The 27353-nt window shown below is 38.1% G+C and overlaps 1 protein-coding gene across 3 annotated transcripts in view; it reads left to right on the top strand.

Annotated features, from left to right (window-relative positions):
- The window catches only part of rbm26 (RNA binding motif protein 26), a 29225-nt gene extending 3652 nt beyond the window's left edge, over window positions 1-25573 (top strand). For 2 of the 3 annotated variants that reach the window (XM_056241540.1, XM_056241541.1), the window contains exons 7-26: window positions 533-796; window positions 891-1130; window positions 2084-2224; window positions 4185-4319; window positions 4436-4547; window positions 4861-5020; window positions 5101-5265; window positions 6268-6387; window positions 6498-6563; window positions 6754-6876; window positions 6981-7055; window positions 7894-8061; window positions 8146-8250; window positions 9056-9259; window positions 9346-9432; window positions 9516-9629; window positions 11194-11244; window positions 12007-13021; window positions 13116-13509; window positions 25462-25573. In XM_056241540.1, the coding sequence (XP_056097515.1) occupies window positions 533-796; window positions 891-1130; window positions 2084-2224; window positions 4185-4319; window positions 4436-4547; window positions 4861-5020; window positions 5101-5265; window positions 6268-6387; window positions 6498-6563; window positions 6754-6876; window positions 6981-7055; window positions 7894-8061; window positions 8146-8250; window positions 9056-9259; window positions 9346-9432; window positions 9516-9629; window positions 11194-11244; window positions 12007-12096 (2420 nt within the window). In that variant the 3' untranslated portion in view covers window positions 12097-13021; window positions 13116-13509; window positions 25462-25573. The remainder of the gene's footprint in view (window positions 1-532; window positions 797-890; window positions 1131-2083; window positions 2225-4184; window positions 4320-4435; window positions 4548-4860; window positions 5021-5100; window positions 5266-6267; window positions 6388-6497; window positions 6564-6753; window positions 6877-6980; window positions 7056-7893; window positions 8062-8145; window positions 8251-9055; window positions 9260-9345; window positions 9433-9515; window positions 9630-11193; window positions 11245-12006; window positions 13022-13115; window positions 13510-25461) is intronic. The other variant, XM_056241542.1, reaches the window with a different exon arrangement.
- The last annotated feature ends 1780 nt before the right edge of the window (window positions 25574-27353 follow it).

The following is a 27353-nucleotide window of genomic DNA, read 5'->3' as shown; positions in this document are numbered from 1 at the left end:
TCGTGCATCCCTAATTCATTCATTAGATTAAAAATACGGTAAAAAACACATTTATTGTGAAATATTACAATTTAAAAATCATTGTTTTCTATCGGAATATATTTAAAATGTACTATTTTTCTGTGATCAAAGCTGAATTTTCAGCATCATTACTCCAGGTTTCAGTGTCACATGATCCTTCAGAAATCATTCTAATATGCTGATTTGCTGCTCAAGAAACATTTCTTTTTATCAATGTTGAAAACAGTTGTGCTGTTTCATATTTTTGTGAAAAGTTTATCCAGGGTTCTTTGAATAGAAAGTAAACAGCATTTATTTGAAATCGAAATCTTTTGTAACATAATAAAAGTCAATTTTGATCAATTTAAAGCATCTTTGCGGTATAAAAGTATTCATTTATTGCTGAAAACTGACTCCTTTTAAACTGTACAGTACTTGCATAACTTGCATACAATTCTCACACTGCAGCACCATTTACAGTGCTTGCTTTTTTTCTTCATGCTCCTGCTGAATGATCTTCTTGCCTTTCTAGAGCGAGATTCTGTAAAGGCAAAATACGACCACAGCCGTCCTGAACGTCAGGAGGGCCCGACCACCGATGGCTACACCGCCACACCTCTCACACCCGGGACCACCTCTGCTCATTTCCCAGTGCCCACCCTCAGTAGCACCATCACCGTCATCGCCCCCACACACCATGGGAACAACACCACTGAGAGCTGGTCAGAATTCCCACAGGACCTCACGCCGTTCAGCAGGGCCGGTCCACCAAGGAAACGCTGTCGTGACTATGATGGTATAGAATTTTTAACACCCTAATCGGTGAACAGCGTTCACAGACTAACCATCTTTCTTATGTCAGTAACATCCTGATTTGGTTGTCTTGACAGAGAAAGGCTTCTGTATGCGAGGAGACATGTGTCCTTTCGATCATGGAAGTGATCCAGTGGTGGTGGAGGATGTTAATCTTCCCAGCATACTACCTTTCCAGCCTCCGCCTCTTCCTGGAGTGGATGGCCCGCCTCCTCCGGGTCTGCCGCCCCCTCACTCACTCCTGACTCCACCAGTGAACCTCAGACCACCTGTGCCTCCACCGGGCACCATGCCTCCCAGCCTACCACCTGTAGCAGGTGTGAACACTTTTTTGGTAACACTACTTGAAGCCATTATACACAGTACAAGTAGTAAGTAATTTCAATGCATTAATTTGGCTTTCTAATGCACCTGATAATGCATTGTATGATCTTATGAATAATTTTAACCACATTTATAATAATTTTCTATTCATTGTAGCCCTTTATAAAGTATATTTCATTAAAACACATGGCAAACAACCAATTTCAGATGTAACGAGGAATCTGCAAATATTCTAATGCATTTTATCTTTGGTTACAATCATTTATGAAAATATATAATCCACATTATGGATACCTTTATAATACACATAAAGGCTTTAACTATGATACCAAAATATTTAACCCTGTCTAGACTTTAAAAGGGTCTCATGCTTTTTTTCTTTTTGTTTTTTGTTTTACATTTTCAGCTTTCTTCTGTCTTCACTCCAGTGAGAGTTATTCTCTATATCAGTGTCACTGTTTCTGAACTCCCTTAAATGCCTTCATTGTAGTCTTGAGGTTACTACTGGGAACGAACACGTCACAATATTCCTCATTTAAATAATTCCTGCCCAAAGCATCCGCAAATAAAGGGTAGAGGCCTGGTTGAGTTGGTTAGTAACGTGTTGAAAGTCACGGTTATGGTAAGGGGCGTGACATTTCCCAAACACAATACAGTTGTTGACCAATCACAACACACTGGTCCGGCCGACAAATCAGAGCACATTGTGTTTTTTGGAAGAAGGGGCTTCATAGAGCCAGGAACTAAACAAAACCTTACTGAAAGACTGAGAAGAGAGGTGCTGCAACAATATCAAATATGTGAAAAAAGTTGTTTTTTGAACATTTAAGCATTGGAAACCTATTCTAGTAGACCCCTAAAACAAAATCAAGATTTTGAAAAAGGGCTTAATAGGTCCCCTTTATTGTTGAATGTCTTTTATAAATGTTCTGTTCCTCTCTTTCAGGTCCTCCTCCTCCTCTTCCTGCCCTGCAGCCATCTGGTATGGACGCCCCTCCGAACTCCATGACCAGCTCTGTGCCGACTATAGTCACGTCAGGGATCCGGCCTCCGATCACCCAGCCTCCACCACCCCTGTTCACATCAGGTTAGTGCTCATAGATGTGTCATGTCTAGTACAGTAACACAGTGATTGCTTGACTCTGAAGGTGTTTATGTAGACTGTCATATCTTGAGCCTGAACTTATATTAACTGACCCATATGAGGATATATGTAACTTATAACTGGTTTTGGTACAAGAAACCTTGATTAATGCTATAAGTTGATGGACAAATGGATGAGGAAAAACACAACACTGCAACGCTGTGAAATATCTCAGGAATAACGTATAGCCAGCCGGCCTTCATTTCAAAATAAATTCTATTGATTACGAATCTCTTGATAACGATCTGTTGATTCAAGTTTTTTTTTATTTTTTATAAATAAGTGTTACATTGTGGTCAGCAGGAATGAAGACGGAGATTCAAAAACAAAACAGGCTTTACTAATAATCCAAACACTGAATGAACGTGCAGGAGAATAATGCAAACCACACAACTGAAACACAGGGCTATATAAACCAGGGTTAGAACAAAGAAAAGTAAAGTAGACATGTGAAACTAATACATAACTATAGAATCAAATAAGGACATAATCCGTAACCAATGAAACTGAAACAGGAACTAAAGGAAACAAACAGAATGTCAAAATAAGGGTCCACATTACAGAACATAAAACTGACAATAAGCTTGTTGGTCTATTGTTATATGTATAACAGTTAGTTCCGATCCTCGAATCTGACTGGACAAGAGGCTTTCTAAAACTGCTGGTATTTCACTAGTGTCAGCACTGCTCGTGCATTTAGACAGGCTCCAGTCAGTGCAGGTTACATTATTAAAGCACTAGGTGCCGGCGAGGGGCTGTCTCGAGTTTGCACTTTGCAGACGGTCCCTTTGGACTTGTCTCTCAGCCGCCTGCTCATAGAGACCAATTTATAGTATAAAGCTCGTTTTGAGGAAAATTGGGTTGTAGCTCGTTGTCTATGTTACTATGATTGGAATTAGTAGGTGTCATTTGTGTTTTTACAGCGTTTAGCTCATGAGTTATTGATTCGGGAAGTTCGAATCTGTGAATGTATTGCCAACTTTACTGAACTCCTTGAACTAAGCACTGACCGCATGTCTTTTAATTTGAGTCCAAGTTCAAACACTATGAACCGCTCCATTGTTAACGCACGGAGCTGTGTGAAACACTGCCAGCGGGATATTAAATAGGAAGTGTTTGTCCGAGCTCACAACAGGTTTTGCGAGGGAACGCAAAACCTTTTTTTTTCTCCCATCCCAAATTTTTCCACCACCCTGTCCCTTTAGGGGCTCCGTAGGTTTCTTCTTATAATATCAATGTTTAAAACCGATGTGCTGCATCGATGGCTGAAAACCATCATACATTTTTCGATGAACAGAAGGTTTAAAAGAGCAGCATTTATTTGAAATAGGAATCTTTTGTAACAACATTGCTAAATAAAAATCTATTCCTAAAAAAAAAAAAACGTACTGACATCAAACTTTTCAATGGCAGTCAAGTCACTTTCAAGGAAAGTCTGTTCACTCGGCGGCCATATTTGCAACGCCTCTGGCCACCTATTTCAAGCATCCAAGATCAAGTCCTATTTGAATGTGGGAATCTGAAATCTCAAAAACTGCTTGCAAAATCTTACATGAACTGTCCCAAAAATGTTGTTTTTATGCTCAAATAGCTGCAAAAAAAGCTTTTTCAGGCTAGACCAGCTATTGCAGTCCTAAGCGCAAGTTTCAGGTTTCTTTGGGAACCGGAGCTTTTAGCTGCAGTGACGCAGTAACTTTACCTATCAGAGATCTGTTCTTAATTTAGAAGGCGGGACATATTCCTCCATATTGCGTGTTGTAGTTTCTCCCATTCATAAGTTATAGGAGTGAACCGTCTTCGCATATCCATAGTCTTTGATGGTAGTTTACATACCAAATAAATAAAGATGCTGATGATTTTTTTATTTTTAATTATAGCTCTTTTTGTTGTTATTGATCTATAGACTCATTTGAGCCAGACGTGTATAATCCTGAAGCCCCAAGCATGACCTCGAGGCCCATGTACAGACACAGAGTCAACGCTCAGCGGCCCAATCTGATTGGTCTGACCATGGGTGAGGTGGATCTGCCCCACAGAGGTAACCGTGAGCACTGGCCTCTCTGCTTAACCCACTCTTCATGAATATAATAAACCCCCTATTAGATTTTCTTATCTTTTCACTTCCCTCTTTGTGTGTATGTGTAATTCTTTCAGAGAAAATGTCAAACAACAACAGCACTCGGATAGTTTTAGAATCAGACTCCAGGAAGAGAGGAGCAGGACCGCATGATGGAGCGATTCTTGCTAAGAAACCCTGGTTTGACAAGTAAGTTGTTGTTATAAACATTATCTACATAACCTATTAACAATTTAGCATAAAACTAAGATGCAAATTTTCATGACTGATGCATTTAATTAAATGTACCAATATGTTGCCTCTGCAGCCTCTTAATTACATATGTTGCTGGAAATGTACAGTGTTCCCTATAAAAAGAAAAGTCCAAATCTCAAGTTTATGCACCCAAATAAATAATCATGATTTTTTTGGTGCAGTGTACATTTGTTGCATCTCTTCAGGCTGTTTCATTGTTTTTGTGTTTTGACCTTGTGCATATATTTGTGTCCCTTTTGCTCCTCAGACCAAACTTCAACAAACCCAACCACCACGGCTTTCAAAGAAAAGTGCCCTACTCTTTAATAAACACCAAACTGGCCATCCGTCAGATTCCTCATGAGCTCAACAACATCAGCAAACTTAATGAGCACTTCAGCAAGTTTGGAACCATAGTCAATCTCCAGGTACTGTAGCTCAAATAAGCCTGTGGTGAAAAGTCAACAGTTGTGATGTTGATGTTAAAGGCATATCTCCTCTGTTTCAGGTGGCGTATAATAATGACCCAGAGGGGGCGCTGATCCAGTTTGCCTCCCCTGAAGAAGCCAAGCGGGCCATGCAGAGCACAGAGGCGGTACTCAACAACCGCTTCATCAGAGTACACTGGCACAGAGAGGACACAGTGGAACACATGCACACCACGCCACATCCGGTATGAAAACCTCCAGGAAACATACTATAACTTGGAATAATCAGGTGTAATTGAACTACTAGAACTAGTGGTCGAGCAATATGGGGTTGATTAGTGACCAGTGCCACTAAAAAATATAAATATATATTTAATCACAATTGAATTAAAAGATACTAACTAACATACATTTATCACAAATTGATTTTAGTAACATACACACACACACACACACGCACACACACACACACACACACACACACACACGTATAAATAAATACAATAAAATAAACACACATGCAGTACCAGTCAAAAGGTTAAAGCATTAAGGTTTTTAATGTTTTTGAAAGTAGGCTGCATTTATTTGATCAAACATACAGTAAAAACAGTAATACTGTGAAATATTATTACAATTTAAATTAACTGGTTTCTGTTGTAATATATTTTAAAATGTAATTTATTCCAGTCATTTATATAGATCAGTGCTCTGATCGGATCTTGGGCACAAAAACCTTGATCTGGTCATCTCTAATATATATATATATATATATATATATCACAATGTTAACATATTTATCACAATTTAAATAACACATGCACAATACATGCAATCACATCAATGCAATTCATATTTATTTTACATAAACTAAAATCGTTTGAAAACCTTTTTTCTGTAGTCCTATTATAGAATGTTTTAGAAATAAAGAATTTGTTAAACACAAGAATAAAAATTAAACTAATTAAACACTATAACGAACAGTTCACTTAGTAATCGTCCTTGGCTGTAATATTAATGGGCCATTAATTACAACCAATGCTGCATGCAATAATACCTCTTTCCACAACACAAACAAACTTTTATACTGTTTGCAGTACACATCCCTTAATTCCTACAATATTGACACATGATCTTAATGTGTTGGGCATGATGTTCGCCCAATACACTCAGCAGTGATGTTTTTAATAGCAGATTAGATGGTTCCAGCTGCAAAATCTAATTATAGAAGCCATTTTTGTTGTTTGTAGAGCGTACAGTCTCACCAGGAGCCTGCAGGGACCACACTGAAACAGTCAGTGAAAGACCGGCTCGGACCCCTACCCACAGCTCACCCTGAGCCCTCACAGGGTCCCAACGTCCCTCCACAGGTGATTGTGTTTCTGTTCATGTGGATTTGTCAGGCTGTAATGTTGTTGGATTCGCTTTGTCTTCCATGTTGTCTCAGATCTCAGCATGTCTGTTTTTCTGTTCTCTACAGAATACAACCAAAGCTTCAGTGAAGGAGCGCCTGGGCTTCGCTAAACCAGCTGGCCTTGGAGGAAAGGTTTGTTTTCGTCTAGTTTCGCATACTGTTACTATAAAGTCTAGTCCACATGTCAGCTTACTTTGACATGTTTGTGTAGAATATGTCGTGACTATGTTCATTTCATATTGTGAACCACTGGCTTCTTTTGAGACCCTTCGAATTGTTTATATGTAATGTAAAGCTTTTCTTTTATTTAATTTCTTTACAGGTCTTTTCCACATCTACTGGCCTGACTAAGACTGTTTATAACCCAGCTGCACTGAAAGCTGGCCAGAAGGGGGTGCCATTTGGGACTAGGGTCAGCACTGAAGATGCCCTGAAAAGAAAACAGGTTTGTGTAACTGTGCTGGAAAATGCAACTTGTTAGTAGCTTGCTTTTTTTTTATGCTCGTTTTGGCAGTGTTTGTGAACTCTGGTTCTGTTGTTCTCCACCAGGAGGCGCTGAAGCTTCAGCAGGACGTCAGAAAAAAGAAACAGGAGATTTTGGAGAAGCACATTCAGACTCAGAAGGTGCGTCATTAATTGTTGCCCTTTTGTCTTGTTGTGAATGTTATATTAATTGGTGACAGCAACCAAATTTTTTTTTCTTTTCTGAGTTGAACAGCTGTTTTAATGATTTTGATGAAGTTAAAAAGTAAACTACCATTTAAAGTTTGAGGTCAGTATGATATATTTTTAAAGAAATTAACTTTTATTCAGCATGTACACGTTAAATTGATCAAAATTGAACTTTTTATTCATCAGAGAGTCATGGTTTCTACCAAAAAAAAGGAAGCATCACAACTGTTTTCAATTCAACATTGATAATAATAAAAAATGCAGCAAATTAGAATGATTTCTGAAGGTTCATGTGACACTGAAGACTGGAGTAATGATGATTTGCCAGCACAGAAATAAATTTCATTTTAAAATATATTCAAATAGAAAAGTTAAACCTTACCCTAAATGGCAATATTACTGTTTTTACTGTGTTTTTGATAAAATCAATGTTAGGCTACTTTCAGACTGCAGGCAAATACGGCCCAAATCAGATTTTTTCGCTCGCATCATGTGATTCAGATCTATTTTTCTCATGACAGTGTGAACGGCACAAACCACATCTGATCTTTTCAATTCCGATTTGTGGCACTTCCATATGTGGTCCTAAATCCAGGTCGGATGTTTTGCAATGCGACCGCAATTCCGGAATTCATGTGACTTTTACGTCACTCTAGAACAACATTTGTCACAATTCTGTGCTCATGGGAGTCACTTCAAAGATTTGACGTACCCGGAATGATCAAGACTTTTTTTTGGCTGGGGTTTGGCATTAATAACTTTGACTGAGACTTGTGTGTGTCCTATTCAGCTGCTGATATCTAAGCTAGAGAAGAACAAGTCCATGAAGGTGGAGGATAAAGCTCTGATCATGCAGACCCTCACCACCCTCACCAACAGCATCACCAAACTCCAGGAGGAGATAAAAGGACTGTCCAGTGCTCATGTCCTGAAGAGCACGCTCAAGAGCAAAGCCCAGGTACACACACACTCTAACAAAAACATGATACTCAAGACATGAATTGTCCTGCATATGTATATCCTGATGCATGCATGTTTGCAGGCCCAGAAGGAGCTCCTGGACACAGAGTTGGACCTTTATAAGAAAATACAGGCAGGAGAGGATACTGCCGAACTCAAGATCAAATACACTCAGCTGCAGTTAGAGGTATTTCACAAGGAGACGACTACTCCATTCTTCACCTCACTTTTTGATTTATTTATTGTATTTATAGCTAAAATGTATATCTCTGTATATTTTTCCAAGACAATATTAAATGTATATCTTGATACTTTTGCTCTCAAAACATTAAAAAAGGTATTACTTTTTTGCTCCTCATGAAGAAAAGACATGGTCTGGATAGAAGAGCGATTGTTACATAGAACATAATTCTTTACTGCAAAATCAACACGGTTAAAAATGAATCTAGACTTAGTCACCACTTACTGCTTTTTTGTTCTTATTTTTTACTAAATGAAGACTAAAGGAACAATTAAAGTCATATTTACTTGAAGGCACCACTGTACCAGTATAGAAAAAAGTGCAATCTTTCTACAAAAAGTGGTGGTTGTTGCAATAACAAAGCAAATCTTTAATGAACAAAGAAACCCATGAAGAGCAAAGAACCACATCACACATTACATAGAACATGTAGCAGGTTTATTAGATTGCAAGACTTAATTCACACATCTATTTTGACTTATAGTATCTTTTTTATTTTGTCTCATTGCAATGGTTATTGCATTTTTCAAATTCAATTTTACATTTATATATGGATGTCAATCCATAAACTTTGCAGTGTGTTAGCTAGTAGCATGAGAAATAAAAAATGTATTCAAATTGTGATAGTTGGTAAAGAACACTCCCTGGTTTTGGTTTATTTCTTATACTCACTCTCAGACCTTCCACCGGGTGGCACTACAGTGCTACTTAAACTCTATAAGCTTGTATTAGATCTCTTCTTTATATTCAGGCTGCCAAAAGGGGGCTTTTGACCTCAGGACGTGGGAGGGGGGCCCACTCCAGGGGTCGGGGGTCCATGAGGAGCCGCGGCCGAGGGATTCGAGGGCGCGGGAGAGGAGCTCCAAATCACGCTGTGGTGGATCATCGACCCAAAGCTTTAGAGATCAGCGGTTTCACTGAGGCAGATCGAGTCGACCTGCTGCCGCACTTCGCAGTGAGTAACTTTAAAGGGCACATTGCATCAACACTGCTTATGAGTCAAAGATATCTCTCATAACCACTTTTCCCACTTATCTTCAGCAATATGGGGAGATTGAAGATTGCCAGATGGAGGATTCTAGTCTTAGTGCCATCATTACGTACAAAAGCCGCGCAGAGGCTGAACAGGTACTAACATATTCACATACATGCATATGTGCATATACATGTACGCCTTCATGTGGACTCTAAACTTCAACTCTGTTCCTCAGGCGGCCATCCACGGTATTCGATTAAATAATCAGGAGCTGCGTTTGGCCTGGCACAAGCCCACGGCTTCCCTCAACACAACAGACCTTGATGAGGCTGAACCTGAGGATGAGGAGGTACGGCCTTCATCACTGTTCACTTGAAGTGTATTTGGTCAGTCTTTTTTGTAGCTATTTGTATTTCTTTTATTAGGTATGAAAGTAATTTAACTATGTATTACAACACAATCATTTTTGCATGAAATTAAGCAAAATTGATGTACACTACTGCTCAAAAGTTTGGAGTCAGTAAGAATTTTTTTAAATTTAATAGTTGTATTCATCAAGGATGCATTTAATTTAGCAAAGTATGGTATGATGGTAAAGATATTTACAATGTTACGGAAATTTCAAATAAATAGCATGCATCACAGTTTCTACAAAGTATGAAACATTGGTAATAAATCATAATAATCAGAAATGTATCGAGTATCAAATCAGCATTTTAGAATGATTTCTGAAGGATCATGTGACACTTATGAATTTTCAGCATCATTACTCCAGTCTTCATTTACATTTAAAGGGGTCATGAACTGGCTTTTTAAATTGTTTTATATTGTTGTCTGAGGTCAACTTATGACGTTCGCTTGGTTTTTACATTCAAAAACATCAAAATGAATAAGTAATAGGCTATTTTCTACCCTAGTTTTGAGCCTAGCTCAAAAACGCTCTGTTTTTATGGGCGTCTGGCATTGAAGACTTGGAAGTAAACGCCCACTGCTGTGAGTGGATAACAGTTTTACATATTATAATGAGTTTCGTGTAATGCGCGAATCGGTGGGGCTAAACCGGCCGTGTTGAAGTAGGCGTTGATCTTCTTCTGCGGGTGTGGTGTTTTATCCTCTTTGACGTCATAGTTCCCCACTTTGAAAAACGAGTCGTTTGCTGAGCCTGGTGTCAATAAAAGCTTTTATTGGACTAACAAGGACGTTTTCAGTTCTGAAACTTACAGGATATTCTTATAATTTGATGACCTCTTAGATGTCAAAAGCTCAAGGAAAATTTGATTTCTCAGTTCATCACCCCTTTAAAAAAAGTATATTTTTATGCTATAAAAACTATTTCACAATATGACTATTCCCCCCCCCCCCCCCCCCCCCCATTGTTTTTGATCAAATAAATCCAACTTTAGTGAGCATAAGAGCCTTCTTTCAAAAGCATGAAAAAATCAACCCCAAACTTTTGAACGGTTGTATATATTTTAAAAAGTTCTGCGGTATACACATTTTTGGATTGTTAATGAAAGGTTCTTTATCTTAATTTTGTTGTTGTTTGGAACTTATTAGTCACAACCAAAATATCAGATTATTTATTACAAATGCAATCATCAGTGCATGTATAGCTTTATCTAAGATAACTATGTTTGTAAAACAGATGTTTACTCTAAATTCTAATTGGGCTCATCCCAAAATTCCAGAATTTAGAATCAAAAAATACATTTACAACTGTTACATAGGGCCTGTTTACACCTGGTCACTTTATGGGTTTTTACTGATTGGATAGCTTGATTTGTCAAAACCGTTCCATTTACACTTGGCCGCATAACTAATATAAATCCGAACTTCAATTTCCGCGCTATATGCAAATTTTAGTACACGTCAACGAAAGCAACAGATATGAGCTGCATTTTATTTATCATCAGCTAATTTCAAGATCAAAGAGCGCAATAGGAGAGAGAGCGGCATCAGCACTGGTAAGATCATCTAGTCTCACTACTTTGTGTTGAGCGTCTGCGACTTCATTTGCGGCAGTTTGTGCGTTGGCTTGGTGAAGAGATGCTCAGCTACTCATCTGCACTGATGCATGTTACAGCAGCGCTGTCATATCTGGCTATAACATGTCATATAGCCTATAAACACGCTCTCACACGTTTATTTTTTTAACATTTTTGGGGGGAGTAAAATTTAAATATGTGGTTTCAACAATCAGATGCATTTACACTCGTCCAGTGTCGTCTGGAATGCATCTCAGACCTCTCTAAAGCGTTTCGGAGGGCATTTACACCTGGTCTTCTCTCGATCTGATAGCTATCCGATCAGAGAAAACGCATGAAGTGACCAGGTGTAAAAAGGCCCTAAATAGCCTATACATGTCATGCACACCTGTTGCACCTGCAACATTAGAGAATTATTTTCTATTGTGTGAAGTTGTGATGTTTCTTATCAACTGTAAACCATATTTGTATTGCCTACAACTTACCTTAATAAAAACAGGACACATGCCACTGTATATTTTCATATTACTCCTTGTTTCATCGTTGTTATTGAGTGTAAATAACAGTTCTGATTACATAGAACTCACATATAGAGTGAATGTACCCATGGCGTAAGCACAAAACATTTGTACCGTCACATGGTATATAACGTCACTTAGACCAGCAATTTGTGACTGACCACATGGAAAGGTTTCATTGAGCATGCATTTGGTTCTGAGTGTGTTTTCTGATTGGTTACAGTTCCCAGAGGATTCGCTCGTGGACGATTCCCTGCTGCAGGACGATGATGAAGAGGAAGACGATAACGAGTCGCGCTCATGGCGTAGATGAAGATGAAGTCTTCTGTCCAGTCCTGCTGCAGTGCACCACTCTTGAGTTCTGTGTTTTTGAAATGGTTGTTTTTAAAATGATAATTTACATTTCATTCGCTTTTTTATTTTACTTATCAAACCTGAGCAGCACATGGAGATCGTCTGTCAAAAGGCTGTGAATTTGAATAACTGAGTTGTGAAATTTCATGAGTAATTAGTTTTTTCACCCTCATCGATTGTTTTGTATCGTGTCAACATTGACTAACTTTTGCTCTTATTTTTGTTTTTTTTTATGGTCAGTATGTTGACCCAAATTTCTTTTGAACAGTTCTGAAAATGTTACAGTTTGAAAGTAATATGGAGAATGTTTCAATTTCAAAGACCACAGTAGAGCATTTTTTGAAGCATTGTTATGAAATATGTTGTACGCTTTCCTTAGTATAATCAGCCTGATGAGGATGTAGCTTTTGTGTACATATTTTATGTATGGATTTTAATGGTTTGTATGAATTCTTTGCTTCTGAATTCATCACCTGAGTTTAATTTTGAAATGTAAAAAAAATAAAGAATTGAAATGGTCTAGAAAAAATAACAGCTGAAAAAAATATTGAGAGCTCTGCTGCAAAAGCAGCATTGAGTAAAAAAAAAAAAATCTGAACAGCTGAATAAAGACCATTTCACCCCCCCACCCCCAAATCTTCACAAAAAGAGCAAATTTCCTAAATCCATCATGCACTACAGTACCAGCAGGTATGTAGCATGAACCGCAAAATGAGGTAAGCAAAATGATTTGATATACATTCCTTTTAAAGTCTTTCTTTTTTGGTGACTAACTGTAACTGTTGTGCATTTCTGCCCATTAGGCCATGTGTGATGAAATAGCAATACAATTATTCTGGATGAAGGTTGCACACTACATCGGATCACCGAAACGTAACATATCGGTATGGATTTCGTTGCATTCTTGATGGCCTCTCTCTAGTTTTTGGGCATTTCATTGTCAACTTATGATAAAATTGCCCACCTATTTTCCCACAGGGACACTAAAACCTGTTTTTACAATATTTGTTGACCCTTGACGCCATCGCACCATCTTGGTTACTTGAATCCGGCGCCCCCTACAACCTCCGAGCATCACATTTGCATAGTGGAGAACGAATGACCCAATCAGAGCTGTGGCAGTCGGTGATGTGGCTCTCCCACCTTGGTGCCTGTCATGGAAACTCAGCTAATTGTGAAGAATTGGATTTGCACTTGGAGTGTGCCATGAAGCTCAGCTTTACCCCCACCAACTAAACCTCGCCCCGGCCCAGCGAGGGGGCCCTTAAGTGGACGTGATCCCCCTCCTACACGACCTCATGCTGCAATCTTCTCCCAATCCCCCCTCCGTCCACGGCCGGGACCTGATCTCTCACCATCGCACAGGCCTAAAGTGAGTGTGTGTGTGTGTCCCATTCCTCCCCTAGTTAAAAGTTGACCTTTGACCTCTATACCAGTGTAATATAACATTTTAATAAGCTTTGTTGGGTCAGTTAGTGTGTCGTTACTATGGAGATTTTCACAGTGTGAGGGATGTAAATCGCGATTCTTAAATAGAGCTATTTAATCTGAGGGACTCCCGCAGCCTGACTACTCTGTAATGAAGTGATGTATTTGTTAAACTGGGACTCATCGTGAGCTGTGAGTCCGTGAGGCGAATGCGTTTCCGGCGGGATAAACCACGTAATGTGTTTACCACAGAAAACGTGGGCTAACGAGTTTAGAGCGTGTCGGAGAGCTTCAGCTAACGCGTTTACATTGGCCCCGTCATTTGTAAAGACTCTTTAATCTGTAATTTGTGTCAGTAAGATAAATGGGTTTATTTCTTAACCGGTGAAGTAAATGATGTGTTAGAATTGAAAATAAGGTGTGAAGTTGGCATCGAGACTTATATTGTTAGTCTCCATCTTGCATATTTAGGTCATTAAAGGGATAGCTCACCCAAAAATGAAAATTGTCATTTACTCACCCTCATGATGTTCCAAACCTGTGTAAATTTCTTTTGAACACAAAAGATATAATGAATGTTGGTATATTTTAAAGAACAGTTGACCGTATTCATTGACTTCCATAAAAGAAGCAGAAGAAAGAAACTCATGCAGGTTTGGAACAACTTTGACTGCAAAAACAACTACCGTACAAAAAATGTATTTCATTTTTGGGTGAACTATCCCTTTAATGTATGCTAAATCATAACTTGTCCTCTTTATGTGAATTTAGATATAACCCACATTCAGTTCTGAAGTCTCATTTATTCGTTTGTTTCATTAAAATGTGCTGGTCTTTATGGTCTGCGCTGGGTGACGGTGGCCTCCTCCTGCCCAACCTCTCTCGCACCCTCTCGCTAGTGCTGAGAAAAAGTCTTTAATATTTTATGTGATCACGAGCCTCTATAAGCAAATTTCAGTCCCCAGCAAGTTCAGCCAAAACATGATTAATTTAGTGTTTATCCCCGACATCCTTTAAAAAAAACAAAACCCCCTCGGCCAGACGTGCAGAGCTCAGTTTGAGACTAAATCTCGAACTCTACATCATAATACAGGCCTAAGGAGAAATCTATGTGGACGCATTTTCTTGTTTGGATATCTGAGAAACAGGAAGACTGAGTTTCCTTGAACTGGGTTTCATGCCACTGGGCGGCAGTCGGTATAGACAAAACAAATGCCACTGCTTGCAAGAATGCATAATTAATTTTTTCTTTTGGTAAAATGATCCAGTAAAGCCAGATGAATGGTAGACAGGGGTACTAGCTGCCATATGCAACCATGACATCACTGATTTGACAAATTTTAAATGCTTAAATTCGATTAGTTTTATGTAAACCAACCAGTATAACCAAGAATACATAGTATACTTAAACCTTTAAAGGGTTACTTTGTCCAATGCCCTCATGTCGTTCCAAATACACAAGACTTTTGTTCTTTTAAGCACAAAAGAAGATATTTTTATTTAGGGAAAGACATGAGGGTGAGTAAATAATAACAATTTTCTTTTTTGGGTGAACTTCCCTTTAAGTCCTTACAAAACAGTTGCAATGTTGTTCTCTGTGTTCACTTTGGACTTTGAGCATTACAAATTTCTACCAGCAATGCAATGAACTATATATGATGTCACTCTCTAGGGCTCCTGTATATAATAATAATAATACATCACAAATTATTAGCGTTCAAAATCGATGATTGCATTCAAAATCTGAAACATTCCTGCCACTCCAAACTCTCAGCTTTAAAGTTTGTGCGGTCGCTCTTAAATGTGTATGGTGTACAGTGTAATTATACAATTACAGTAAAAAAAAAATGGCAGCTGTGGTTGGCAGAAATTTACTGAAATATGGTAACAACATTTTAGGTTTTACAGATTTACAGTAAAAAAAATAAAAATCGTATTTCATTAACTGATCAAGTTAATGTGCCAACCTGTACTAATATCGGTTTTGTACCTTTGTAATACACTCATCACTAAATTTTTCTGGGGGTTGTGAAGGTCACATGATTCATCACGTGAACAAGCTGCTTTTCCACAAGCCAAGAAGGTAAAAACTAATATATAAAAGGTGCACAGTGTCATTCATGCAAACCAATTAACAGGTTTTTACTGTCGCATTTTTACAATATTTTACCGTTAAAATTACAATAATATTCCTACTATAAGAATAGGGTTAGTTGCTTGTAGTTATGCTAAATGATCTGTTATTGTTAAGTACATGTAACATGTGACAAGGACGCTCAACTAAAGTATTACCATTTGTGCTCTTTCAAATGGACTAAAAGTTCAATCTATGTTGTTTACATACTACACTGTATATTGGTTTGCATATTCTCATCATATGAATTCACACACACTCTTTGTATGTCACAGAATGCTAACTTTGCAAGAGCTTTTCAGGTCTCCTGCATTTGCATGCGTACAGTAGAGCATCAGTTTTTGACTCAGGTCCCCGTATGACCAAGACAATATTCAAAGGCCCTCCTATTTAAGTTAGCATGTGCTTCTGTTGTATTAAAAAACAAAAAAAATTCAATATCAATTTCACATTGTGCATTCTTATTTTTAGTTGTTTTTTTTTGCATTTAATTTAGATCAATACAACTAAAATTAAATATTTCAAGTAAATTATTCAAATTAAGTTATTGAGGCGCCCCTGGGCGTTTGCTGAGGCCCCCTAGTGGGACCATGGTAAAAAGTAATTTAAGATGAATTAATTGCAATTTTACAGAAGTATAAGGAATATCAACAGCGCTAGTAATGACAGATTACTGTAGTTGTGTTTTGCGCTTGCTTGTCTTTTTTTTTTGCGCACATCTCTCTCTGGGTGAGTTGTCAAGAGTCTCTCCATCTGTCTCACTCTGTGGCGTCGGCAAAGGTGCTGACAGAAGCTTTGGCTGTTTGAACTTTACAGTGGCCTTGTCATGCAGACAACTGCCCTCAGCTGAACCACAAATCCCAGATTCCCCAGCAACATGGCAAAATTAGCTCCATAAATCAGAGGGGCTTCTGGGAATAGGCCCTGTGTTGCCAGGGGCAATGGATCATCCCAGATACTGGTGTCAGGGGTGCGTGAGTCTCAGTGCCACAGGACACGAGACCGCGGGCGGACCCAGCCGTCGCTTGTGTTAAAAATACTCCAGTGAAGTCCAAGAGATGTCTGTCAGTGTAAATATTCACACATGTGTTCACGCAAAACCCTTTTTTTATTTATAAATGCATTGGCTAGTGTGTGATGTCATTTTTATTATAGCTGTTCAGTAGAGTAGATTTTGAACTGTTGTTGTCATTATGGCTGCATTTGCAGTAGATCAACACTTTTTCCCCCTAGTTCTTTGATTGATCTCTGAATGGCAGTGTGCTGCAAATATGCAGTTGTGCACCAAGGTTTAAGACCCCTTGCAGAATCTGCAAAATGTTAATATTTTTTACAAAATAAGAGGCATCATAAAAATTGCATGTTATTTCCTTATGGCGCTTTTCCACTGCTGGTACGGCTCGGTACGGTTCGACTCGGCGCGGAACGGTTCGGCTCGCTTCGCTTTTCCACTGCGTGGTACGACTCGACTCGGTACGGCACGGCTCGGTTCGCTTTAGCTCGGTTGCTTTTCCACCGCAGTTAGTACCCCTTCAAAGTGGGTGGGACTGATCGTTATTTTGTCCCTACACTGTTTGTAGGTCCGGTGATAGCCGTGTGCGGCTAAGAGCTGAGCTACTTCTTGGAACACTTTTTCATTCCGTTTTGCCCCATCCAGCTCTCGCTGGATCCGCTCCTCGGCAACCAACGAGAGGAACGTCTGCACCTCGTCCACTGACCACGATTCAGCCATTTCTTTTTAAAGTTTAAAAAACAGATGCTACCGCGTTGGCTGTTGTCTACTGGTTATTTAAAGGAACACTCCGACTTTTTGGGACTTTAGCCTATTCACCTTATCCCCCAGAGTTAGATAAGTCCATACATACCTTTTTCTTCTCCGTGCGTGCTGTAACTCTATCTGACGCACCCACCGCTAGCCTAGCTTAGCACAAAGACTGGATGTAAATGGTTGCAGCTAGCATACTAATCCAAATAAGTGACAAAATAACGCAAACATTTTTCTATTTACATGTTGTGATTTGTATAGTCACAGAGTATACAAAAAACAAAGTCACATGAGACACAGACATATTTTAACCGTATAAATACTGGGAACTATATTCTCTGAAGGCGAAGCACTGCTACTTGGGCGGAGTGATAACCGCAGCACCTGAGACGCGCTCTCTGCTCCTCACCACGGCGCGTCTCAGGTGCTGCGGTTATCACTCCGCCCAAGTAGCAGTGCTTCGCCTTCAGAGAATATAGTACATAACTTGTGTATAGTACATAACACCACAAGTGAGCCGTACCGAACCGAACCGTACCGTACTATGCAGTGGAAAAGCGCCAAAGCGTGCCGTACCGAACCGTACCGTACTATGCAGTGGAAAAGCGCCATTAGTATTGTCCTAAAAAGGTATTTCACATCACGGATATTTACATATAGTCCATACGATAAAATAACTAAATTGATGAAAATGGCCAGTTTAAAAAGTTAGCTTACCCTTGATTTGTAATGTGTGTTGTTACTTGGATGATCCTCTACTGTGTGTGTGTGTTGGTCATGAGTCCTTTGTTCATCCTGCCCAATGTTCTTCAGAAATCCATGACCAGGGTAAAAATTTTACTTATTTTGCCTTCTGGGAAATGTGTAACTATCTTCTGTAGCTTCTGAAGAGCTGTTCTAAATGAAAAAAAGGCCTTTTAAACAAAATAAGAAAAAACGTGTTCAATCTTGTTCAAAAGTTTTCACACCCGGCTCTTAATGCATCGTGTTTCCTTCTGGAGCATCAGTGTTAATGTTTGCAGCTTTTATATGTAAACATCTGTTGTGAAATACCTTATTCAGGACAGTACTAAATAAGAAATAACAACAGTTTTATGATGCCTCTTATTTTGTGAAAATTAACTTTATGGAGATTCAACAAGACTGTAATACAAAACATTCTGGCTAAAGCTCCATAATATGCGAGTTACATGTTTTCCTGCTCGTTGCACAATACTCAGTGTTACAATTCATCATTATTGCATCTTATTACATTGTAATTATGTAATAACATCAAACCTTTTAAACAGCAGTTGATTTAGCTGCTTTTATCCAACACTTTGATTATTTACATGATCACATTATATATATATATATAAACCTTGTTGATTGTCCCTACAGTATATGTGTACTTCACTCCAAGACTGTCTTGTGTGTTGTGCAGTTAATGTAAACCCAATGATGTATTGACATTCTGATTTGCACAGATGTGACAGGCTGTAACGAAGGTTAAAGATGTCAATTTAATTATGGGTCAAAGGTCACATTACGTTACAAACACATTCTGGAACCAAGATGACAGATTAGAATGATCTCAAGTCATTTTGGCTCCTTATGTTACCGTAAATGGAAGATAAGAAAATACATATATTTTTGACTTTTTAGATAATTTTTAATTTGATCCTGAACGTTAAACCGATGTGACTTGAATCCTCTCTAAAGAACTTTTCTTAAAGCAATTAAATAATTATCCTGGTTATTGGAGCAAGTTTTCAATCACGTGCTTTGATTCCTAAGCCTGTTTTTAGTCTGGATGCTATCTGCAAAAATAATTGGCCTCTGTTAAAGATCTCTGACCTTCTGTTGTTATAACGGTCAGTACGGCGCAGTTCAAAGGATCAATCCTGCTGCACTTCGCTGTTTTAAACTCCGAGTGGAAATAAAGAGACTGCATCAGGACCCCAGGGGCTATTCAACATCCCCCTCCACCCCCAAACACTGCTATCTGTAAATTAGCTGACTTTGTGACCCTGCCTGTAATTGCATTAGTTTATCAATGTAGCACACAATTTATTATCTGGAGCAATAACAGCACACAGGACTGGTCTCAGTGCGTGGGGTCTCAGTACTCACCTCACACAGTAATTAGAGAGGAAGGATTTCAGAGGAGATGCTCTAATGCTTGTGTTAGAGAGTGTGCTGGTATACAGACCTGTGAGCACATGGATACACACCCGACCTTTATTCACGTCTCTCTTTCTTTTATCAGCCAGGTGCCAATTACACAAATATTCTATCATCAATGGTATTTGTTAAAGCCAGGTTCACACTACGATTTTGGCCGTCTGAGGCCCCGTTTACATCTGGTATTAAGATCGGATCACAAGTGGACGACTCTAAATACAGGTTTTGAGCTTGTCCACTTTCAGGCACTTCCAGAGGGAGTTTAAAAAAACACATTTGACCGGATTGCTTTCGTAGTGTAAACACTCATGTGGTCGAATGTGTTCAAACAGCCACAAAAGACCGTCTACTCTCCGTCCACTGAACTAATGTGTTAACATTATAGGAAGAGCTCTAGCCAGACGGGATTTAAACTTTGTCAGCTGAAGATCTAAGTTTGATTTGAAGATGAAAAACGTGCCAAGCACAATGTTCTCTCACCATTCCTGATTTCTAACACACACTCACAGTGATCGGCTGGTCTTGCGTCTGTCAGAGCAGGAACAAAAGCTGATGTTCTCCGTGTGTTTTCCGTCGTCTCCGGTCATGTTCATATGTAAATTGCGCAAGGTTATTTTGTCCATTAGATTGAAAGATCTGAAAAAAACTATTCATTTACCCACCCATAGAGCCTCCCCTCGAAGAAATCAGGACAGAAGTGGTTGAAAGTGGACAAAAGAGACGGATTAAAACACAAGGTGTAAACAGGATTGTCTTCCTCGTCTACTTGTGATCCGATCTACCAAAACACATCTTAATACCAGGAGTAAACAGGGCCTGAGCCAAATGTTGAGAATCCTAAAAGATTCCTCTGATCCTAGGCCAAAATCTGAAGTCTATGATCGCTAGTTTGACATATTAGCCAACGGCCGATTAATGGGTCTCATTCATGAAACACGAGCAGAACGAACTTTTGTGTAAATCGTGTGTAAAGTGGTTCTGGTGTAATTTTTCAGATTCATTAAAATGTTCGTATTTTCCAAATGTTAGTTGGTACGAAAGAAATCTACACCTGCTCCCAGCCAGAGTTTAACATCCGAACGTTTTGCTCATTAATAACTAAGGCTGCATTTTAATTCACCTTAATCGGGTACATATTTACGCAGCATTTTGAAAAAAATATTATATAGCCTATAGTAATTACATATGGTTTTTCTTTTTACTTCTGGGACTGTTTGATTAACAGATGAAACTCCAGTAACTGCATCTGTAATATGCTGCCAAGCGTGCATTTTTTTTTAGGACCTGATACGCCACTATGTAGCCTACGCTTGAAAATAAAATGTGGTGTTTTGAATGAACTTCTGATAATAAAACTTTGATTTCTGCATCTGAGAAATTTTTCTTTTTCATTCGTTTTTGAGAAGACATGTTGAAATCTTTCGTTTGGTGTCATAATATAATGCCCATATATAGTTGTCAGTCGGATATATGGGCGGGATTTATGGTAATTGAGAATGAGCGTGCACGCGCGGCTGATTGGAATTCATTAACACACACACACATTTCACTATCACATCTGACGTTTACGAAGTATTTGTGAATCAGGAGAGGAGTTTTCGGGAAGGTCTCTTTACGCGCAAATCACTCTCATATTTACTCGTATATTTACGAATGTTTCATGAATGAGACCCATTGACCGTTGCGATCAGATTTTGGCAGTATGTGACGCGTCCTGTTGTGTGACTTCTCCTATGACAGCCGTCAAATCAAAAACCAATAGGAGCGCAGAACCTGATGATGCAACTAGTGAGACAACAAACCACCATTTGCTATAAGTTATGCATAATTACACGCAAACTAACCGTAAACCAATGCTAACCCTACATAGTTAATATTACTCCGTATAATAATGTATAATTAATTACACTGTAACAGGATATCTTAAAATAATGGGTAACCCACAATTCTTTAAGAAAAACATCCCAGGTTAACCAGTATTTGTTCTAAAAATGTTCTGCGAGTCAAATTGACCCGGAACATAATATAAGGTCTAACATGGGCAAATACAACACACATTTTCTTCTGAAAAGATAAATCGGTTTGTTTGTGTCCATAATTATCACTTACAGACTTTAGAAATTTAGCATGGTCAACATAGTTTTTCCCCGAATAACAGAGTTCCTACATTTTATTTTTACTTCATTGTAATAAAAAAAGAAACAACAATTCTAAAAGCGTAGCACTCTTTGATGGAGATCATATTATTTTAAGATTACACTGTAGAAACAATAACAGTGCTTACTATAGTTTGGCAGACACTATGTAAAAAGCATCAATGCATCATGGAGACAATATACTGTATATCCTGCAGATTATTGCATAATCTAATCATAATAATCGAATTATGGTAACAAGACCATATACAAAATACAAGCCTTTTTTAAAAATTTGTATTCCGTAAAACCCACCAACTTCAAATTTCCGGTCTAGCCCTTTCCATTACGCATTTATTTGAAGATTATTATGAACTAGACCAAAATAATTGAAACTGAATCAATTCCAACCAAACTCAATGGTTATAACATGTCGGATTCTGTTAAGAATCGAATCATTATCAGATGAAATATTTAGTCATAAGTTCTTGCAAAAGTATTAGAACACATATATTAATATATAGTAGGGCTGGGCGATATGGAGCAAAAAATATATCTCGATATATTTTGCTATATCTCGATATTCGATATATATCTCGATATCTTTACAGGAAAATGGATGTGAATACAACTCAAAATATAGGCCTACAATCAATAGAAAATTAATTTTCCATAACAGAATGTAACCAAATGAGAAAAATTAAGCACAGGGCCTGAATTTCGTCATCATTATTAATCACGTGATTCATATACAGAAACTGAATAAAGTAATCAAATGGAAAATAACACAGTAGTATTTTAGTCCTGAATAAATTAAATGCATAGGTTATTAATCCTGATTCCTTTAATTTAAAGCTATCTTTTGTTGTATTGACAACAAAATTAATGACAGACATATATGGCTGCCGTCACTTTAAGAGCTAGTGCACGGATCCTGTGTTCATTATATGTTTAGAGTATACTCACGACGACCGAAATTGACAATTTTGCGTGTTAAAGCAATATAATCCGCGAAAAATAACTTTTGTTACTGGCCAGCTGTTCTTAAGGCGGATTTTCTATGAATGTGCGCATAGAAAATAATCTCTCAGAGAGCGCGCGAGCACTGATTAGTTTAAAATCGCTTGAATGTTTAAACTGGTAAGACTTAAAAAGACGTGCAAATGGTAAACTTCAGTCACGATGCACTGCTGGCCCGATTGTGCGAGTGAATATCCATCATGTCCCGACTCCTAAACGCGAGTGTATGTTATGGCCGCAGCGCTTGATGCTTGCCTTGCACAACACATTATGAGAGAAGAGAAAGAAGACGCGGCACCGCTGAACACTCACGCTGTTTGTGAAATTGCGTCTGGCAGATAGTTGTTAAAAGAATGATTTGATTTTATAATCTGTGTGGATTACGATTGCGGGAATTTCCCGCATTATAAATGGGAGACCTGCGGGAATGATTAGAATTATGCGCAATACCCGCGCCGAAATTCGAGCCCTGCAATAGTTTAAAACAAGACGTTTGTAGTAGCCTTCTGATTACTGGAGTCCATTAATCGAACTTCCATGCCTCTTATATAGTAATTATATATTGTAGTATGTAGGCTACCAATTTACTAATGCAATTAATGCTCACACTCGGTTTCTCTCGTGCTCTGTCGCTCGCGCGCAGACACACTCGGAGTTCTGCAGCCTCCGGGCTGGTTGCGGATGAGACAATTTTTGAATGAGACAACACGCGAGGTGAGGGGGAACAAAAGCAAGGAGGCGGGGGCGAGCACAGCACAGAGAAGGCAAACAAGCAAAGTGGCGAAATCAGGATTAAAAATAAACAATATATCGATATATACGATATGTCAAAATCCATATCGTGTTTAAAAAATATCTCGATATATTTTAAATATCGAGATATCGCCCACCCCTAATATATAGTCTTTCATTTATTCTCTGCTTGGTAATGTGGAACCTGATACAAATGAAGAGCAGCTCAGTCCCTGTACCATATATACCATATATTTATGATTTCATCTCAGATGCTTCATCATGACTTTCTGATCATGAATGGAATGACCTTTATCACTCAGTCTAAGATCTTGTAAATTATCATGATTTCTTTGACTGCTCATGGGTGCATATTTACTCACCGCGAGTCATCTGTTCAGATTCAGTCTTTTCGTCTCCTGTCCCTGTTATGCGCACCTTCAAGCTGTTTAATTAAAGCATGTATTATTAATCCGACTATATTTGAGTCGTTTTTCCTGTGCCTGCGCAGATATGACTGCTACATTACGGGTAAATTGTTTTGCAGTAATTCCCATTTAATGTTTCTCTCATAATGAGTGGCTTTAGTGCAGCAGGAGGAGCGGGAGCGAGAGGAGAGCCAGGACAGGGGAGGCCGTTACTGTAGCGCACCGTTTGATGTGCCAATCGCATATTTGGGGCCTGTAATTAGGTCTGTTTTACAAGTCAAATGCAGCGCCAATGACAGGCGCAAAATATGAGCTTAATAAAAAGTGCCAGCTGAGACGATGCTTCCCCCGTCTCTCTGCCTCTGTCCTCGTCTTTTTCTCTGTCTCTCGCGCTCAGAAATATCAGTGTAAAGTCAGCTCAAGGCCAGTAATGATTCTTTCTGACTTCACAGTTGTTCATTCTAATATACGGCCGACCATATCTTGCAGATATTAAGATTATCAGACCTCAACGCTCATATATCTAGAGGGGCCGGAAGCCATATTGGTACCAGACATTTGATTACTTGAATGGAAATTGGTTTGATACAGTTAGAGTGATTCGTTAGTTGATGCAGTTTGAGCCGTTCTTAACTGTTCAAAAGTTCACCAGGTCTCCTTTACTTCTAGAAGTAGCATAAAAATATTTGTTATGGGCCATTCATGTTTTGTATTACCTTTCGAACTCTACAACATGTGTATGTTTTTGTTGTAATTTAAGTGGAAGTGTTTCCATAAAAAAATGTTTCAAGCTCAAACACGTATTTATTTACACAACAAGAAGAGCAGGATGGACATAAAGAGCCTTTGCTCAGTTATCTTACACAAGTTAATGATATATTATAATAATATATATTTTTACCATCTTTTGAAATATTGATAGCATGATTTTGATTTGTAATATTTTATCTAACAGGATAATACAAACATGACAATTGATCCGTTGCTAATACTTACTGATGTTTATTCTCCAAACTGATGTCACTTCCTGTTGGATGATGTCATTATGGAACTGGCTCTTGTTAGTTAAAGGGATTTTACAACAATTCAGCTCATGCAGAAAACAATGATAAACATTATCAGTTTCTGAATTAACATTTATTTGTATATTTTTGTAAAAATAACTAAAAGGTTCCAAAAAAAAAAAACTTTATTTGGTATATTGGCATAATTATTCATTCTTAAAAAGCAATGGAGCAGTTTGTTTTAAAATATTAATGCATCATAACTTTTGTGTTAAAAACAAAATATATATTTCTCTCTCTCTCTCTATATATATATATATATATATATATATATATATATATATATATATATATATAGATTGGAAAACATTTTAATTAATGGTTAAACCTCAATTCAATCAATACCTACAGAAAATGATCAAAAAAAATATCTGACATAAATACAAAAATTTCATTTCTAAGAACACGTCACATGCATTTTGAAACTGAAGATTTTTCCTTTTTTATAATTTCAGGCATCCCGTTCATCATTGGCACAGGATTGTTTGCAGCATCACTTCCTGTCTTCATCATTTTGGTCACTTAAATCCTGTTGAAAGATCAAATTAAAGAATATTTTTAAAGAGATTCAGCTCACTGTACTCTCAAAAGTGTGTGGTCGGTAAGTTTCAGAAAGAAGTCTCTTCTGTTCACTAAGGCTGCAGTTATTTGATTAAAAAAAATACAGAAAAACAGCATAGGCTAATATTGTGAAATAATATAGCAATTAAAAAGAACTGTTTATTTGAATATCATTTAAAATGTAATTTATTCCTGTGATGGCAAAGCTGAATTTTCAGAAATCATTCTAATTTGCTGCTGAAGAAACATTTATTATTATTATTATTATCATTGTTGAAAACAGTTGTGCTGCTTCATAGTTTTGTTGAAACCATTATTTTTTTCAGGATTCTTTAAAACAAAAACAAAAATGTAGGATTTTTTAAAGAATATAAAATTCAAAAGAACAACATTGATATATTTACAAATTTTCCATTTTAAATAAATGTCTTTACAGTGTAAAAAAAAGATGATCATTAAGTTATGGCATGTTTTTACTTTAATTTTTAACTCTTTTTATTAGTTATACAAGATTCAACTCATTTTTAAGTAAGTTTAATGTTATGTAATTTAAGGTAGCAACTTTGTAACTTTCTTCAGTAGTGTTGTGTTCATTGTACTCTTCTGACTCTTTTCCCTCTCTCTCTCTCTCTCTCTCTCTCTCTCTCTCTCTCTCTCTCTCTCTCTCTCTCTCTCTCTCTCTCTCTCTCTCTCTCTCTCTCTCTCTCTCTCTCTCTCTCTCTCTCTCTCTCTCTCTCTCTCTCTCTCTCTCTCTCTCTCTCTCTCTGTTTGACTCCTGCTCTCCTCCAACTATCGATACTCTTGTCATTTATCTGGACGCGGCAGCCTCGTCCGCCATATTGATTTTGTACAGGCAATTTACTGGGAAATGGCAGTGAAGCAGGGATTTATTGTGCAGCCACTTCATTGTCAGATGATGGGTGTAAAATGTGATCGTAACGAGGGGAATGAGGTGGGCCACTCCGTCGTAAATAACTTGGGTCCCGCTGTATTAGCGCTCTGATACGGATGAGTATTCAAAGAGCCACAGAGGAAGATATTTAACCTCATGTATTCACATCTATCATGATCAGCTGGAGATATAGTATTTCCCCTAAGGGATAACTAAAGTATATCTATTTCTAAAATATATCTTAACATATAGTCATAACCTGCTTTAACCTATGCCGTGTTCTGTCGTCTGCCGCTTTAAATGCTCGAGCTCTTTGGTAGCCAATCAGAATCCATCCGGCTTTAATGTTTTTAAAGTTCATCAGCTATATAAAAAACATAATTTTGAACGTGATTCCAGTTATATCTTTACTCTGTGCTGTTACCGTCATAGGTGTGGTGGTTTAGACTACAATTTTTTAAAAATATTTTGAATGATGGTTCCCTGGATATCAGAGTTAATGTGTGCAGGTTTGATTCAAACTTGAACATTTCCCAGTCTTTCACCCCCAATATATTTTCTTTTTCTTTTTACTTAGTTATTGGGGGGGAAAAAGGCGAGCAGGATATATTCCTAGATCAACATCCATTTCCTATCTACCAGATTTTAGGGGTGAACAACATTCTTATTAACCAATCAACACCCCAATAGGGGAAGTGTGTAATTTCTGCACCACTAGTGGCAGCAAATGGAATTGCAATGGGATTGTTTGCGTAGCTTGACTGGACCAGGGGCCTCATTTATAAAACTGTGCGTAGGATCCTTACTAAAAGTGTACGTGCGCCCAAAAGCCAAAAATGGCGTACGCAAAAAAATATTCAGATTTATAAAACCGTGCGTACGCCAGAACCTGCG

Source organism: Rhinichthys klamathensis, unplaced genomic scaffold, assembly GCF_029890125.1.
Source record: "Rhinichthys klamathensis goyatoka isolate OS25496 unplaced genomic scaffold, OSU_Roscu_1.1 h1tg000654l_1, whole genome shotgun sequence".
NCBI classification, from domain to species: domain Eukaryota; kingdom Metazoa; phylum Chordata; class Actinopteri; order Cypriniformes; family Leuciscidae; genus Rhinichthys; species Rhinichthys klamathensis.
Note: the sequence above shows the minus strand (reverse complement) of the source record. Positions and strands in the feature narration are given on the sequence as shown.